Source organism: Rasamsonia emersonii (assembly GCF_000968595.1).
Source record: "Rasamsonia emersonii CBS 393.64 chromosome Unknown ctg1118621760090, whole genome shotgun sequence".
Taxonomy (NCBI): Eukaryota; Fungi; Ascomycota; class Eurotiomycetes; order Eurotiales; family Trichocomaceae; genus Rasamsonia; species Rasamsonia emersonii.
Genome location: NW_013563197.1, coordinates 124448 through 141628, shown reverse-complemented (window position 1 = coordinate 141628; position 17181 = coordinate 124448). Strand labels below are relative to the sequence as shown.

Here is a 17181-nt window from a genome sequence, read left to right as displayed (position 1 = left end):
GACAGATTTCTTTTCCCTTCCTTTCTACTCATGATTCTGTTTTACTAAAAGACGGACTATTGGATTGGATAACCGGTTGGTTTAACAGGCGCGCTTTGGGGCATGATATGCATACATTTGTTTCCCCCTATTTGATGTTCCTTCCTCTCTGTGATTGTGTTATCTAATGATATGTTATATTATTATTAATCTCCACTTCTTGAATGACTTGGCTTTTCATGTCTTATCTGCTCGCGACCTCCTCTTCCCCCCCCCCCCCCCCCTTTTCCTTTTTTTTCGTGGTCACTGTCTGGGTTTGTAGGTACAAGGTAGAGAATAAAAACAAAAGGACGTGTAGATGTGAATAATGACTATGCAATTGATTCTATGCTATTTATTTATGTACAGTACATACATCCAATGCCTTCCATACACCAAAACATCCGTACGTCCTCGTATATATAGTATAGTATATATAGTATTACACAAACAGGGAGAAAAGAAAAAGACATAATATAGTTACAAGTGACAAGGTTTTGTCTTTCCCCCCTCCTTTTTTTTTGATTGATCAGATGTTCGGCGACAGCATGTCATACTTGACACACATCTCAACGCTCTCTACGCTGGCCTGCAGGAACGTGCGGGCTTCGAGGCCGACCCAGACGCGTAACATGGAAGTGTCGCCGTGACGGACGGACTTGAGTAAGGTCGTCCCGGAACCGAGTTGTCGCAATATAGGAAGGGCACTAGAACAGCGAACGTTAGCGTTAATAATAAATAAATAGAAAGAGATAATAGATATGCATACCTCTTGAAGAGATCCAGATCCGGATCCAAATTCCGGCCAATTCCCTCTAGCAGCAGAATCGAAATGACGACATTGACAAAATCCCCTTCCAAGCGGACGTGGTGCTCCCGGACCATCTGCAAGACTTGGCTGAGGACATCGCCGATCTTGATATTTCCCAGCGCAAACGTTCGTGATTTGACACCCAGAACAAGGTGCTGCATCTTCAACGCGAACACTTCGGCATCGATGACCGCGTCCGGTTGCCGGCAGCGCTCCACCATGAGATGACCTGCCCGGTATCCATCAAATTCCGCGATGGCACGGAACAGATCCAGGAAGTTTCGGCGATTCCTGTCGTTAAGCTGAGTGACGAGGCCGGTGTCGATGAAAAGCAGTTGCGGCCGATAGCCTTCCGATTCTAACTTGGCCAAAGCAGCCTTCCATGCCTCAGGATCATGGGTGTGAGGTCGAAGACGTCCCAGAACGTCCTCCATCACATCTGCCTCTGCCCTCGACGTCGCCTCGACTGCACGGGTGGGTACGCGCAGAGACAAGTCCAGCTGACTCGGTTTGTAGAATCGCACCATGATATTCCCTGGATGCAAATCCGCATGGGTGAAATTGTCAATCAGAAGCATATGAAGGAAAGCGTCAAGTCCCTCTTGTGCGATTTCTCGCTGGTAGACCCCACCCCCCTTGTCCAGGAAAGTCTCCAGAGGAATCCCTTGCGCGAACTCTTCGACAAGGACCTCTCGCGTCGTGTATTCCTTGTAAGGGTACGGAAACCATGCCGTAGTGCGTGCTTTGAAATGCTCCCGGAAGATGGCCAGATTCGTGGATTCGATCCGCAGGTCGAGCTGAAGCTTCATCATCTCTCCGAATTGTCGCACCTCGTCCGGCAATGACAACCATTCCATCGTGGGAATCATGTTGATAAGGGCCGCGAAGAAGGCCATGATGGACAAGTCCCTGTGAACAATACGGTCCACGTGGGGATGGAGAACCTTGATGGCCACGTACGACGACGGAACTCGCTGGGGGGAGCTCTTGACTAGGACATCGACATTCTTCCGGACTTTAGCCCGTAGATCTTGGGGCTCCTCGGTCAAATCCTCTTCTCTCCGTGCCGCCAGATTCGGTTTCAATTTCGCCTTGTAGACCTGCGCAATAGCCCCTACCCCCAATGGTTCTTCCTGGAATTCTTCAAAAATGTCTTCAAAGGGGAGGCCATCGAACGCTTTTACGATTATCTTTTTCGTGTCCTCCAACGAATGGGCCGGTGCATTAGAGTGAAGAGATGACATGCGCATGCATAATTCGGGTGGGAAAATGTCGGTTCTTGAAGCAGCCCATTGTCCAAGCTATGATCCACGGATCAGTAAGCAACAATCGAACAGAGCAACGGGGAAACCTCCGCCACCTTTATAAAGGCAGGGCCAGCACGTTCCATTGAGCTGACAAGGAAATCAAACCACCACAGCGTGCCCGACCGTTGCCCGCCCCGGCTGTGATTCCGCCGTCCACACCATATCACCGGAAGGGTCACGATCACCGGCAGGAAAATGAACACCAGATGGAGTAACCGGATCCCAGTCGCAATGGGCTCGTAAACGTAGCAGTAAAGAAACACATAGATCTCTTTGCCCAGCCGAGAGAGGCCCCGCTCATTTTCCGGCACGGTCGTTCGCATCTCGTTGCGCGAAGCCTCCAGCATCTGGAGCTCCCCGGTCCGCTCCCCTCCGCCACCCTTCTCCGCGATTTCCAGAAAAGCCGCGGGGCTCAGCGCTGCGAAGAGCACCGTTCCCACCACCGGGGCCTTTCTCCCGGCCCCTGTCCAACCTTGGTATTGGCGACTCCATTGTCGTAAACGAGGAAAGGAGAAACGTCGCGGCGGAGGCGGATGTAGTCGGGTTCCGCTGCGGCGGAGACAAAAACGGCCGAAAAGGACGGCCGCTCTCATGATCTCATGTACTCGATGAAGCTGTCGCGGCCATAGAGCAGCAGAGGCGAGACATAGCGACTGCGCATCCAGCTGTGAGGGCAAAAAAGCGAAGAGACAGCCTAGAAATCCAAGGCGGGATGGTTGGCGGCAGAAGCACGTGTCGGCCGTCGCTTGCCGTACGTCATAGTTTGGTCTGCCCGCTAACAATGCGGAACTGCTCAGATGCAGCGAACCAAGCATCTACCCGTGTGTTGCAGAACATACTTCATTTGGGGCTTCTAACGCAGCAGCAGTGCCAATTGGCTGCCATATTTGCCATAGTCTCGTGCTGAAGAGGGGCTGTTGACAAACATTGTCTGTGGATGATGGTGGTGCCGATGCTGCCGTTTTCGGACATGCAGACCTCGACTGGCATGCGGCTGGGAAGACCCTCGATCGTCCAGACTTGGAGCTGATTAATGGTGAGATTTGCCAATGGAAATGTTGAGCTCCGCCTTTTCCGGTCATGGATTCTCGTGCTGGCTATCCATTCTAATGAGTTCGAACCCACTGGAACATTTCTACACCGGACAGTTATGTTAATCTTGTAAAGACTTCCGGAAACGTTGGAAAACTCCAGTTGTTGATATAATTGCATACATATGTATATTAGACCGATTGGCTGTGTGTCTATTAATTCTTGCCCCTCGAAATGGCACGTTTTCTTTGTCGCTTTGAGACTTAGATTGTCCTATAATGGGCCGGGTAGATTCTCCCAGGGATCTTGAGTCGCTTGACCAAGAGGCCCGAGAAGCATCTCGCGACTGGTGTGCAATCTTGGTGTGCAGTGCTGTCGGATACCTTCTCATAGTTGCGCTCCTGATCAACTATACGGAGATTCCTTTCCCGGCGCTCACATTTGGCCCCTTTGTTTGGGGAAGCAAGCCTGAGCCATTCTATGCATTCTCGACTGGCGATGGCGAGTTTCAGAAACCCCAGGGCATCAAGATCATAGCCTTGGTGAATTATAGGCAACCGGAGCGGACATCCATTCTAAACTGCTACCTGCAGGTTGGCTTTGCCGTTCTACAGCTTCAACGAATGATGGGCTGATTTAATGCCGCAGAAAAAGCTCGTCCGAAATGGCGGTCTTCTCGACGAAGTGGTTTTCATACCAGAGACCCATGACGAAGAGCATCTCGAGTGGTTCGACTCTATTGTCAACCAGACCACAGAATATTCCCAGGTTGTCTCTGGGAACATGCCGATCTTTGGGATACCCTATCCAAAGACACCCTGTATATCAGGATCGACGGAGACGTGCTATTTATGGAAGACAGCGTGATCCCCACGGTTGTCAAAACGAAACTCGACCACCCAGATTCGCTCATGGTCTCGGCCAACGTGATCCATCAACCTGTCCTTGCAGATTTCCACAACCGCCGAGGGATTGCTCTCCCTTACCTGCCCGAGCTGTATCCAGTCAAACAGCCCTCGCGAAATATCCCCTGGTTGAGTCACGATTGGCGCGCATCAGATCTTCCGCGCTGGGATGGTCCACCGGATTTCAGCGTGCAAAAGGGCTTTCGCCCTCCATTTCAGGGCCACCGGTGGCTACTGGCAAGCGACGATGAAGGGGCTGACAATCGAACGTACGTCGCGACCACGATTAACACCGCAAACGGCCCTGGATGGGACAGCTGGACGGTTCACGCTCAACAACACTATTCATTTCTGCACCATCTGGAACGGGGCGACCTCCACCGATACAAGTTTCCGTTGTGGGTGAATCCCTCAGGGAAAGTTAGCCATGACTTTGTTTGCATGTGGGGTGCCGATATGGACATGATCGAAGGCTCGCAGAAGATGGACATAATCATCGATGGCAAAATTGGTCTCGCATTATGACGGTAAGGCCGGTTCGGAGGGGCTCGACGCAACGGACGTCCTCCAGAGGTATCGTGCGTATGCTGAAGAAATGGTCTGTCCGATGGGTTGATAGGACAGGTACTTATAGTTCTGTAATTGTATGTATGTATATAGTTGATATACAAAGATAAAATGATAATAGTGTATCCATGTGCGCCAAGCGTAGAATGGATGCGGAGTCTAGAACGAGCCACGAAGCCAGCTCGTTGGCGGCGGGAACTGAACCATGGACGCGGGACGGCCGAGGCACGTCTGAAGTTTTCTCAACGCCTTCAACAAGTTCTGCCATAAAGCTTTCTTATTTTCTTTGCCTTGACCTTACCTCACAACCTCAATCAATGCTTTCTTTCCCCAGGCCAGATTCGAATGAAATGAATAGATAAATGAACGAACGAAAAAAGAAATAAACAAATAAATGGACGTCCATGTCGACATCAAAGAACAATAACATCAATGCTAATAATACCAACGAAGCGGACATAATCTTCAACCGCGCCAACGTCGCTCTGGCCCGGAGCCAGCGACTGGTCGCGTCATGGCTGCCCCCGAAGACGGACGAGGAATTGGCCAATTCCAACAAGACGGAAGAGGAGCTGCAGAGGGAGGAAGATGAACTGTTCACGCCGGTCCCGGAGAAGTATGCGCATGCTCTCCTCCCTCCAATGGATACCTTCGTTCCCAAGCAGACTTGTTGTGTCGGCTCTTTGCTAATGCACGTTCTTTCTATCTAGGCTCGGTCTAGGTGCGCCTCTACCGCAGCAAGGCGCTGCGGACGGAAGCTGGAACCGCACAGAGCTCAGCTCCAACGACAAACTTCGCCAGCAGCTGCTGGGGAAGAACTATCGCAAGAAGATGCAATCGGATTCTGCCACTACTACCAAGGACAATAGCAACAATATCAACAAGCGCCGCCCAGACGTCGTCGGTGCAACATCCAAAGCCGCCGGTACTACGACTACTGCTGCTGCTGCTAGTGACGATGAGGAGGAGGAGCAGGGACGATCCGCATTGGGAAGAAGCAAGAAAACGAGCACAGACGAGAGAAAACCAGCAACGGAGGCCGTCTCTGCTGACGAGAAGAACAAGGATAACAATGCCACTAAAGATGAGAATGATGATGGTAATGATGATGACGATGCTGGCAAGTCAGCATCCAAGCGAGGATTGGCCGCATCTTCTTCCAAGGGGAAGAGGGCTGGAACTTTCCTCGACGAATTACTATCCGATAGGTCCAGGAAGAAACGAAAAGGACAGAAATAATAGTTCTGCTCTTTTCAAAAGAAAATTCTCAAAAAAAAAAATAACTTCCAAAGAATCCTTTGTTTCTTCAAGTAACGACTGGACTACAAACGAATAGTCGCGAATGCATTCTCGCAAAGACTTGTAAGATGCATAGTAATGGCAAATTTATCCAATTCTGTAGAATGCAGAATGAGTAGATCTCCCTGCGTAGCCGGCATGTGCTTACGCAGTCCCTATCCAAACCCTGTAGTCAACTGCAAAAGGATAATTAATATGCATATACCATGGTATAGAATAATTAGTAGTGTCCAATGTGGGGGGGGGGGAAAGAGTGGGGGGAAAGAAAGATATGTGACATGTGCAGCGCAGCCACCGTCCATCAGTAGTAGTAAGAATAATATACAGGTTGATTCCCCCATTGATAAAAGAATCAAGGGGGAAAAAAAAAAAGAAGTCTCACGGATATCCTCTCAAACTAGGTGTCTTATGTCTAGACACCTGAATCGCAAAAAGAAGCGCAAATTGCCAAACGCCGGAGTAGAGTACCCCCCAAGAAAAACTGAGATAACAGGTAATAATGCAATGTGAAGTGGGAAAAAAAAAACAATGCGATATTCGGATCTAGGCCGGCCTGTTCCATACGTCCTTGTTAAAAAAAAAAACTTTATTGCAGTCTCTTTCTCTTTCGGTCTTCCGGTATTAACGGATCATCCTCCTCCGGTCGCTCAGCGGTGTCAGTCGGGTTGAGCAGAGAGTGGACATTGCTAGCCATGCTTGAACGTCGCGTAGCTGGCAAGGAGGATTCGTGCCGTGGAAATTTCGGCCCGCCAACCGACCAGCCGCTGTCTGCATTCAGCGTCGACGAAGGAGGCGCTTCGGATGACAGCGGCGGAGTTGCGTGACGGGACATATCATTTGGACGCTTCGACCCAGTGATTTCGTACTGAGCCAGCACATCTCGAACGTGCTGATCGCTGGAAGTGGGCACTCGATGAGGCGAAGGTGGCCATTGGGCTGACGAGTTGCTAGACGTATTTCCAGATGCAAAGGGAGAGCTACCCGTTGGAGCCCATCCATGCTGGCGGATGTCGGCTGACGTATGCCGACGAGCGAGGTTAGGACCCTGAGGAGACGGAGCAGACGAAAGTGGATGAGGCATTGGAGGCTGTTGAGGTGGGATCTGTAGCCGGTTATAATTCGGAGAAGAATTGCCTGCATTGATGGAGCCGTAGCGACTCGGGGAAGCCGAGAGATGTTGAGGTTGAGGAACAGGAGGCCGAATCGTGTTCGTTTTGGGAGCATCAACCATCGAAGGCCGACGACTGTCGTCTTGAGGGACTTGGCGCGGAGAGAGAGGTGGACCTGGGTCAGGGGGCACGTTCGCATAGTACGGTTGCCGAACACTCTCATGAGGATGCTCGAAACCGCGGACGGACTCCAATTGCCTCTCGATTTCCCTTTGCATGTTGCAAACTGATCACCCCGTTAGTAGCGGCCATTGTCGCGGATGCAGGGGAAATGATCTCACCATCTCGATACAACGGGCTGTCCCGGTCCGGATTCATTGCCATGAGGAAGTGGGATATCGAGTACATCCACTGCAAACTCCGTCAGCCAAGTCATTCTCCTAAACAGACAAACGCAGTGCTCACCTGCTGGCATTTCATCAGACTTTCCGTCAGCGCCTGACACCTCGAGCTCATCATAGAATAGTTCTCTTCGACGCGTGCCAAACGGTTGTGCATGTCAAACAAGGAGTGTTCTAGATTCATAAGCCGCACATCGGAGTTGTTATCATGGGCTTGCTCCGCCGGCGTCCCAGGCTGAGAAGCTCCAGACTTGTGGTTCGAGAAGGAGTCTCGATGGATCAGAGCATGCCGCGACGCTCGTCTCTTGATCTCTCGGAGACCTACGAGGTCGCCTCTTTTGAAGTTCCCGTTTCCGTGTTTGAACTCCCATAGCGCCGAGTCTGGAGAGCCTGTGTGGAAAACATCGCTCACTGGTCCTCCGTGAGAAGGTATCCTCTTGCGCCGTGAAATGGAGCTATCATACCTTTGTGGAAACCATACATGTTCAATTGCCTCACAAAGGAGGAAATATTGGTGTGTTTGAAGTATTGGCTGCACCATTCATTAGCGGGGAATGACGAGCGGGAATCACAGCGTGAAGGAAGCCAACGTACGCCAGAACCTTGGAGAACTCGGAGGTTGGAGACATGACAAAACTTTCATTGGAACTGGACCAGGATATGAGATGCTGAATGCTCTGGTCCTCCAGCATGCTGTATATCACAGTGATCATCAGTCAGCAATAGACCCCTAGCATGGGCGCCAAAGGAGAGCCGTACTTGTAAAGCTTATGGATAAAGGCTGTCTGGACGACCTTTGGTTGCTGAGCTGCGGCGGCCGCTCCAATTGTCTGGTTGGGGCCGGAGGTACTACTCGAGGTATTTGCGCTCGGAGTTTCTGAAGAACCATTCGAGTTTGTGCTTGCGTTTGCGTTTGCGTTTGTGTTTGCATTTGTATTTGAATTTGCACTTGTATTTGCACTTGCATTCGCATTCGCATTTGCATTCGTGTTTGTGTTTGTGCTATTGTTCTGTGCACTGCTTGAGTCGCTGCCGGCACTGGTTTGAGCTGGCGGCGCCGTCGCCGCGGTCGTGGTCGGAGTGATGTCCATTGGGTCGCTGTGGGAAGGATCGGATGGCGACATGGTGGTCAGAACAGGCAGGTGTCGATGTTTTCCAGACGTGTCCCTGGTGGCGGAGAAAGGACTCCTGGATGGGAGCTCTGCCACTTTGCTCATTGCGCGATTGGGGAGAAGAAAGTGAGAAGGTCAGCGAATCGCTGACCTGGAAGCGTTAAGGGACGAGAAACGATATCGACTCGGCAGAACGAGACGGTGAGCGCCAACGGTCCTGCCTCGTTCGAAAGGAAGTATGAATCAAAATGGACGAAGGATCTGCAGCTTGTCTGTTCACCTCAATGGAGATTCGGCGAACGTGATTCTCGGGCCGCAAGCAGCTGATCAACACCGGACGAGGCCCATAGCTCTCAGCATCATGAAATGGTCCCGACAACAGTATCGCCCTGGAGAGAGAAATCTATATATATTATAAAAAGGAGAACCGAGATGCAAGAACCGCCGTCGCACGAACCAGATTGATTGCAGGTGGCCTTGTTGGAGCGAGGGAGCTGCGGGGAGCGATTGCGGCGCCGCGGTGGCGCGGGTATCAGAGCTGCAGGCACGGGGAAATCGAAGGGTTGCCGATAAGGCCGTTGGACCTCGTGAGACGGACAGCAAGCGTGGTCGCGGAGGGGAGGAAGAGAATCTCTGTCGCGCGGGATGCTTGGTCTGGCTGTCGTTGTTCCTGCTGCGGCTACAACGGGCCAGGGAGCTGAGATGTTAATAATAGGACGCCAGGTGCGTTCTGCCTTCTTCAGCGAGCCGACGCGACGCTCGGACCGGATGGCGGCTCCAATCGCTGGCTCGACGAAACACGGCGGAGAGGGCAACGCAATTCGATTCAATGCGCGTCACGCACGACAAGAACGCAAGCAGGGGCTGCGAGGAGACGACTAGACGACGCGAAGAGGGAGCCGAAGAAAATTGCACGAGGGCGAGGTGCGGCTGCATGTCCCGGGGGGGAGGGAGAAAACGGGGCTGGAGAGGGGAAAAGCAAGAGCAGGACGAGTCGAATGGAGTCGAGATCCGATGGGAGCGGTGGAGCGGAGCAGGCAGGCTGGCCGTGGATCCTCCGTTAGCTCGCTGCGTGGTGACTGAGGAACGAACAGCGCGCGACAGGAACGAGATCTGCTGCCATTTGCGGCCTCCGCTCGGAGACACGGGGCGGGCAGAACTACCGATGGCTGGCTCGAAGGATCAGGGGCCCTGTCTGCCACAACGCTCCGGGGCACGATTTCGGCGCAATTCGCTGCATGGTTCGCTTCATCTCCTCTGCTCTGGCAGACATACGCGGGGCTGCTGGTGCAGTGCAACGCGGACCTGCCAATGGGAGGGAAGATCGAGAGAGCTTCCAGAAGGCTGCAAACCAGGTGGCGAACGACACGGCGGAGCGGCAGTTCGGAGAGCCTGTAACTGTTGCTGGACAAGCCGATAGGCGCGATAGTTGTATATCGTCGATAGTATATAATGATACTGCTGGTGGATTTGTTTAGACGGACTTCAGATCTATTCTTATGCAGGTATTCAGATTAAGCTGTGTAGATAGCACTACCAATTTCGTAACGAAAACTCCAAAGACGGAATTTCAGAGAATTCATAAATGCGTCGTATAATCCCATAAAATGCTACTGGGAAATTCTGCGGAATGACGCTGCAAAGAAGCGGTGCGGAAACTTTGGGTCAGGTGTTTGCGGACAAGAACTCCGTCCCAATATAAATATATCCTCACAAACAACGAGTGAACGGACTTCATGCTCTGGCACTGGATATCCACGACACAATGTGACGGATATACAAGGCAGGTTGCTTGTGAAAGCTGCCAAAGCAAAAGCCAGCCTTGTTCAACTCGTTCGCTACGAAATGGACGGCCCTGAGGATCAGGTCGCTGCAAGCATCGTGCAAGCCTTCAAAGCTCTCAAAACGGTTCAAGCTCGACGTACCGTGTATGATTTGCTGCACTAATGCCGGACGCTCTTGCTAATTTCTTGTCAGATACCGCGGGATTCTGGATCAGCTTCAACCGAATGAATGGCGCGATATGTCGACTCACGCCCAAGAGATATTCTCTTTCCAACGCGATATTCTCGGTTCCCTACCTCTGGAGCTCGTGGCTCAAATAGCCACGTACATGGATCCATGGGACATCTTGCGTTTCCAGAGGGTACCTATCTTCTCCCTCCGCACTCCATTGCATGTATATACAACATCCTCCTGACGAACTGATGCAGGTCTCCAAACGCTGGAAAGAACTGCTGTCCTCGAACGCCATTTATACCGCTGCTCTGCAAAAATATCGCATATGCCCGGGGTTAGTTGTACGCGAATCCGACTTTGTCGAATATGCTGAACGCAGATTCGCTCTGGAATTCGGTCGTCCGTATAGAAAATCGGTGTATTCATTGGATGGAGTCCCATTTCGCGCACCTGATCGTGACATATACTCAATTGCACATTGTCATGGACAGCTCGCATGGGCAGAAGTGGATGAAGACGATCAGCCACTAGGAGTAGCAGTACTTTGTTTGCAATCAGGATCCATCCGTCGATTTGTTCCCCAGAGCAGGGGGGCCATTTCTCATGTGCGCTTGTCAGAGAGCCTCCTTGTTGTTGTCACCGTTGAAGGGTACGTCGTACGAAATGTTCCAAGATGTCGTGGATCTAGGCTCTGACATGTTTCTGTAAAAACAGATTTTGTACGATATGGGAACTATCCACTGAAAACAGAGTCTCATTCCGCTTGCCTTCTGCCCTTATCCAGTTCGTCGACGTCGACAGAGACAGGGTTGCCATCATTACCAGGGGAGAGACCCCATATCTTTTACTATGGGATCTGAAGACAAGGGTTACCCGATCCGTCCGCATCAAGGAGCGTCCGCTGATCGTGGGGTTCCATCCCGGCGAGGATCGCCTCAGCATATTGTTCCTCGAGGTCAGCGATGATATGTCCTTTCCGCCTAAAATAGTCCGGGTACGATATTCGCTGGCCGGAAAAACCATCTCGCCTCTGGAAGAGCCACCGACCTCTCTGGCTCTTCCTCGCCGCTATCAGGAATCGCGTATATACGGATTTTGGAAATCTCGTCCGGGGATCACTGAAACCGCGGCAGTTCTCCTACTTCCCTCGGACTACGACAATCCTCCCCCTGATCTCCTTTTTTATTATCCAGAAACCGACGAAATGTCTTTACGTTTGTCCAGTCAGTATCCACGTATTGCGACAAGGTACAGCATGTTAATGACATCTGACGGCGTGATGTGCGTGGTCAACAAATCAGGCCGTGGATTACAGATTTGGATCTGCGACCCCGACAGTCCTACTCCATGCCGGACATTAAAATTACAGTCACAATTATGGAAAGGTTTTAGTCCAAACTACTGTGTCTTTTATAGTGATGGCGACATTTTCGCGATCCTAGACTGTTTCGGCATTGAGGTATGGTCTTGCGACCCAGATCTCGACATGCATGACGGACAAAGACTTTGGAGTCCTTCTCGGGGCAGGAGCAAGGAGTGAATGGTATACAACGGTGATTACGATCTAGTTGAATGGAGCGAATCCCTCTATTATTTAGTAATGGAAATGATGCAAATCGCCTAGTTAAGTACTGTACTGTACATACCTACCTAGGTAGGTAGGTAGCCAGCCGCCAACATCAGTTTCATGCATATTCGATTAAATCAAATTAGATTAGACATCAATAAACCTCATCAGTAACTCTTCTTCATTTGTCCACTGAGAAGACTTCACAGGCATCATATTCCTATCCATATCATATCATATCATATCATTGATTGCAGTAAATGGATGATGGGATTGGATAAGAAGTGAAAGTTGAATCAGAACTGGGGACTACTTTCTAGAACAATTTAAGATAAAAGAAGTAAATAATAAATAATGAGTAAATGACATCAGAGAACCAAATAGCATTAATCAGAGAAAAAAAAAACCATTTCGAAAATTAAGCGTACATCGAGAAAACCAAAGAAAAGGGAAAGAAAAAAGAACTCACACAAGGAGATACAAAGAGAGGGAAAAATCACCACCAGAGTCTATCTATAAGATGTATTGTAAAAAGAAGACAAAAGACAAAGACGGCTCGCTTGCCTTGTCTGCCTTGCCCTGTCAGTGTATCCTCCTCTTTTTCTTTTCCTGAGATAAGAAAGAAAAGAAACGCTCCCTCCCCAAGTCTGCATCTCTCTCTACATCTCTTTCCACTCATACACATACACACGTGCATGCATCTCCCTCTATCTGTCTTCATATCTCTCTTCCCCTGACAGTCTTATCCCCATTGACGAATCTAGGAAAAGAAAAAAAAAAGTGGGAAGGATGAAAGTAAAGACAGATAAAAGCTGCGGCGTAATTATTAAGTCCCAGTGATAAGGTAGAATTTTTAGATGCCGAGGGTGAACTCGACGCCCACGTCGATATCGCGGGCCATCTTAACCACCTTCGAGAATTGGACAGCCTTCTCGGCTGCGCTTTGCAGGTCCTCGATACAGAAGATCTTCAGACCGGACTCGTCGATCTGGTGGAGTCGTTAGTAAATGACCTGCTCCAAGAATCAAAAATTCAAAGATTTCGAGAATTGGTTGATCATACCAGCTTACGAGCCTGCTCCATGTTGGTTCCCTGCAAACGGGCAATGACAGGAGTGCGCAATCCCATGTCGCGCACAACGTTGATGAGACCCTGGGCGATAGCATCGCATCGGACAATACCTCCGAAGATGTTGACGAAGATCGCAGTGACCTTCGGGTCGCTGGTGATCAGCTCAAAGGCCCTCTTGATGGCGGTAGGGGTGGCACCACCGCCGACGTCAAGGAAGTTCGCAGGGTTGCCTCCGTTGAGCTTGATGATATCCATGGTGGCCATGGCGAGACCAGCACCATTGACTTTATCCCAGTTAGTAAAGATAGTTGACAACAAATTCATGAAAAAAAAAGACGCTCTTACCCAAGCATCCAATATCACCGTCAAGCTTGATAAAGTTCAGCCCGTGCCTAAGGAAGAGTCAGCACTTCAGACTGCATGAGACGAGCTTTGGCAACATACTCAGCAGCCTTGACCTCGTCCGGGTCCTCCTGCGTCGTATCCCTCCACGAGAAGACCTCCTGCTGTCTGAACTCGGCGTTGTCGTCGAATCCCAGCTTGGCATCCATGGCAAGGACCTGGTGGTCAGAGGTCTCAGCCAGAGGGTTGATCTCAATCTGGGTAGCGTCCTTCTCCATGAAAACCTTGTACAGGTTCTGGATGGTCGTCTTGGCATCTTCGATGCACTGTTCCGAGAAACCAAGCTCCGTAGCAATGTTGCGCGCGATTTCATCCGTGACTCCGACCTTGATGTCGATCGGGGTGGTCCGAATCGCCTCAGGAGTCTCCTTCGCGACAGTCTCAATGTCCATACCACCCTGGGAAGAGGACACAATCACAGGCGTCTGGGTCTGGCGGTCCATGAGGATGGCAAGGTAGAATTCCCGACGCGCGAACTTGCGCTCGCAGATGTAAACAGCGTTGCAGAGACGGCCCTTAGCACCAGTTTGCTTCGTGATCAACTTGTGTCCGATCATCTGGGATGCGAACATCTTGGCCTCAGTTGGCCTGCATAGCGGTCGTCAATAACCATACAAGAATAACGGCCGTTCAGCGAAGGCGGTCCTTACGAGTAAATCACGCGCACTCCTCCCTTCAGCCCATTGTCGAAAGTACCCTTGCCTCGACCACCGGCGAGGACTTGGGCCTTGATCACCATATCATCTCCACCTGTATACGGGCTTCAGCATTCTATAAAGGATATGTTGTCTCGTCTATGCGACATACCAATCTGCTTCGCAACAGCCTCTGCTTCGTCCGCTGTGCGGGCGACCTCGCCCTTGGGCACACCGACGCCGTACTATCGATTCCCATCGTCAGTCCATGAACAGTTGTTTTCTTCTTCGCCAACTTCTAGACAACTGACTTACCGACTTGAGCAGTCTCGCAGAGAGATATTCATGGACAGAGAGATTCCTCCTCTGCTGCTGAGCTAATCTGCTCTGCACCGACGACTCCTACAAGGAGAAAAACCACAACAACTCAGTCAGCCAAATTTCTGTCGCTTTTCTGCGACAGCTATGCTATTGAAAAAAAAGCGCGCATCTCAGCTGCGGAAAAAAAACTCACTGTTGCCGCTCTGAGAGCCGTCGCAATCGGCGTGCTGCGAGCAAGCTTGAACATCTTGAATGCTCGAAGGTGGAATCAGATATGAGGACTACCCCAAACAGAGTATCGTACTAGGCAGAATGAGCGGAGAGATGAGGGATGAGAGATTTCTTTTCTCGACAGACGTCAAGACAACCTCGGATCTGGGACAAGCTGTCGGGATAATCCGTCTTGGTCAAGTGCCTGGGCGTCACCTGACGGGGCGGCAGCTGCATCGTGGCTTTTTTAATTTTAGCCCGCGCTCTTTAAACGTTTTTCCGCAAGGCTCAACCACGGTATAGAGGTAATTGAGTCTCAAGACTGCCATCGTCATTTTTTACAGTTACTAAACATTATTGTAGGTACTGGTCCATCAAGCGAAATATCCAAACGCGACTACGCGAGCTTCAATCTAAGGGACACAACCTGCGACGGGTAGCATTTCGGTACTTTGCGAGAACTCTAGGATCGAACCACTCTATAGTTTGCAACAGTTGATTATCGTAGTCATACAGAGACACAACAGACTAATTGAGCCCTCAGTCAAATAGACGAACAAAAAAAAAGAAAAGCAAAGCGCAACTTGGATTCACCGTTTCCATCCACCCCATGTTCCTCTCAACTTCCATAAATTGAACATGTTCGTGAACACGCGATCGAACAGTCCGAACCACAGCCATCCTCCAGTCACGAATCTAATGATCCAACTGCGATTGCCCTCCCAAATCCACTTCTTCGAGCCCTGAGCCCAGGGCCACAACCACCGCCATGGCGCAGAGCCGTACAAAACTTGTGTAACAACGCTGCGCGCATACGCATCATGTGGCATTGCTCCCTCCTGGCTGTGGGAGACGCGACGATTATACTCAGCTTCAATAGGACGATAGAGAGAAGTCGGGGGCAGCACCCGCTTCACCCGTGCAATGCGAGACTGGACGCCGCCGGTGATAACAGTGGTAACTTTGACTCTGTGATGATCAAAGTCAGGACAGGAAGAATGATAGATTATGGACAAGAACGACATACCCGAATGGGGCAAGTTCAACACGCAAAGTATCACTGAAAGAGTGTAATGCCGCCTTGGAGGCGTTGTAGACCGAGCCGAACACGTAGGGAATGATCTGGATTCCATAGTATTCATGTTAGTATATAACCAGGTTGGAAATACGCATTGACGGTAGAACAGCGATTTGATTCTGGTTCTCACCCCAGCTACTGATCCGATCTGGACGATAGTACCTTGCGCCTTGATAAGCAATGGAAGAAAGGTTTGGCACATGAGGATGACACCGAAGAAGTTCGTCTCGAATGTTTGACGGGCCTCGGCAATGTCGACGTCCATCGCAGGCACAGTGTGGTCTATTCTCCATTGCTTTAACATGCTTGTCATTCTATGTGCTTAGGGAGAGGACCGTACTTCGACCACTAAAAACAATGCATCAGCTGGGAACAAATCTCAAGTTCTTATGGCTCTCATTAACTCTCTATAAATATATTAATTGGCATCAAAACAAGACCATACTTACGCATTGTTAACCAAATAGTCCAAGCCTTTGTCCCCTATCCTTCTCTCCACCTCGGCGTAACATTCCTTGATGCTCTCCTCATCGTCCACGACCAGACTGAGCGTTTCGATTCCCAGCGCTTCCAGATCTTCGATATGCTTACTGCTCCTGGCAGTCGCAAATACCCGCAACCCATTTCGGTGGAATTCTCGCGCGAGCGCGTTCCCAATTCCGCCGGGGGAGCAGCTATAGTTAAGAGTCAGCAAGCGCTGGGGTATTTGCGATGTAATAATAAGTCAAGTATTTAATACAGAGATGGTAATTCATCAAGTTCAACCGTGAAATCGAAGTAGCAGCGAAACTTACCCGGTGATGAGAACGGATTTGCGATTGTCCACTGCTGCAACCATTATTCTGTTTGTATTAGTATTTTTTAAAGAAATAACAACAGCCAATATTACCTAGTTGTACCTAGGCAATTGCGATTGTGACAGTTCTAAAATGTCCGCGGATCAAACGTTGCTGCCGACGATCCCGTGAAAGCTCCCTGCCGATCCTTCTTTCCTCGGCACACGCGAACGTAAAATGACGTAGTCCAGGCACCACTTTCAAACTTCTCACCAAAACGTGTGATGTTGATTAACCATGGTTTACCGTCAATATCACTGTTGGAGGCATTAATATCGATAATATACTTCGATCTTTTAGGTATTCCTATTCAAGTTGCCTACAGGCCCTTGACATCATAAACACCATCAACTCAAGTTTATTAGAGAACTATAATTCCAAAAATACCGATCCAGATAAATGAAACCCAATGGACCTAATACAGAGGCTATCTAGTTTCCCAATTTGTGGTTGAGACCATATAGAGTGAAGACAATTGTAATTCTAGGAGACAAAATTACTCCTAGCTTAGAATCGCAATACTACAAGCTAATACTCCGCA

The 17181-nt window shown here is 50.1% G+C and overlaps 7 protein-coding genes across 7 annotated transcripts; 3 read left to right on the top strand and 4 right to left on the bottom strand.

Moving 5' to 3' along the window:
* Positions 1–127: 127 nt before the first annotated feature.
* On the bottom strand, positions 128–2079 carry T310_3946 (uncharacterized protein; the record flags this gene model as incomplete). Its single annotated transcript, XM_013473214.1, has 4 exons — positions 128–163; positions 395–431; positions 585–725; positions 788–2079. 4 exons carry the CDS (start codon positions 2077–2079, stop codon positions 128–130), a joined length of 1506 nt encoding a protein of 501 aa, XP_013328668.1.
* A 1367-nt stretch (positions 2080–3446) lies between these two features.
* On the top strand, positions 3447–4910 carry T310_3945 (Uncharacterized protein; the record flags this gene model as incomplete). The annotated part of the gene is made up of 5 exons (XM_013473213.1): positions 3447–3761; positions 3817–3988; positions 4027–4342; positions 4546–4721; positions 4762–4910. 5 exons carry the CDS (start codon positions 3447–3449, stop codon positions 4908–4910), a joined length of 1128 nt encoding a protein of 375 aa, XP_013328667.1.
* Positions 4911–5044: 134 nt separating this feature from the next.
* On the top strand, positions 5045–5879 carry T310_3944 (uncharacterized protein; the record flags this gene model as incomplete). The annotated part of the gene is made up of 2 exons (XM_013473212.1): positions 5045–5256; positions 5351–5879. The coding sequence occupies 2 exons, from the start codon at positions 5045–5047 to the stop codon at positions 5877–5879; spliced, it is 741 nt and encodes a 246-aa protein (XP_013328666.1).
* Positions 5880–6525: 646 nt separating this feature from the next.
* Positions 6526–8573, bottom strand: T310_3943 (Flocculation suppression protein; the record flags this gene model as incomplete). Its single annotated transcript, XM_013473211.1, has 5 exons — positions 6526–7334; positions 7390–7459; positions 7514–7913; positions 7948–8142; positions 8209–8573. The coding sequence occupies 5 exons, from the start codon at positions 8571–8573 to the stop codon at positions 6526–6528; spliced, it is 1839 nt and encodes a 612-aa protein (XP_013328665.1).
* A 1833-nt stretch (positions 8574–10406) lies between these two features.
* Positions 10407–12060, top strand: T310_3942 (uncharacterized protein; the record flags this gene model as incomplete). Its single annotated transcript, XM_013473210.1, has 4 exons — positions 10407–10489; positions 10539–10707; positions 10775–11169; positions 11235–12060. 4 exons carry the CDS (start codon positions 10407–10409, stop codon positions 12058–12060), a joined length of 1473 nt encoding a protein of 490 aa, XP_013328664.1.
* An 880-nt stretch (positions 12061–12940) lies between these two features.
* Positions 12941–14763, bottom strand: T310_3941 (Succinate--CoA ligase (GDP-forming); the record flags this gene model as incomplete). Its single annotated transcript, XM_013473209.1, has 8 exons — positions 12941–13075; positions 13150–13442; positions 13504–13550; positions 13603–14148; positions 14211–14310; positions 14368–14440; positions 14511–14597; positions 14710–14763. The coding sequence occupies 8 exons, from the start codon at positions 14761–14763 to the stop codon at positions 12941–12943; spliced, it is 1335 nt and encodes a 444-aa protein (XP_013328663.1).
* Positions 14764–15316: 553 nt separating this feature from the next.
* T310_3940 (Short chain dehydrogenase/reductase) lies at positions 15317–16642 on the bottom strand (the record flags this gene model as incomplete). The annotated part of the gene is made up of 5 exons (XM_013473208.1): positions 15317–15695; positions 15754–15848; positions 15935–16118; positions 16254–16478; positions 16599–16642. The coding sequence occupies 5 exons, from the start codon at positions 16640–16642 to the stop codon at positions 15317–15319; spliced, it is 927 nt and encodes a 308-aa protein (XP_013328662.1).
* Positions 16643–17181: the final 539 nt, after the last annotated feature.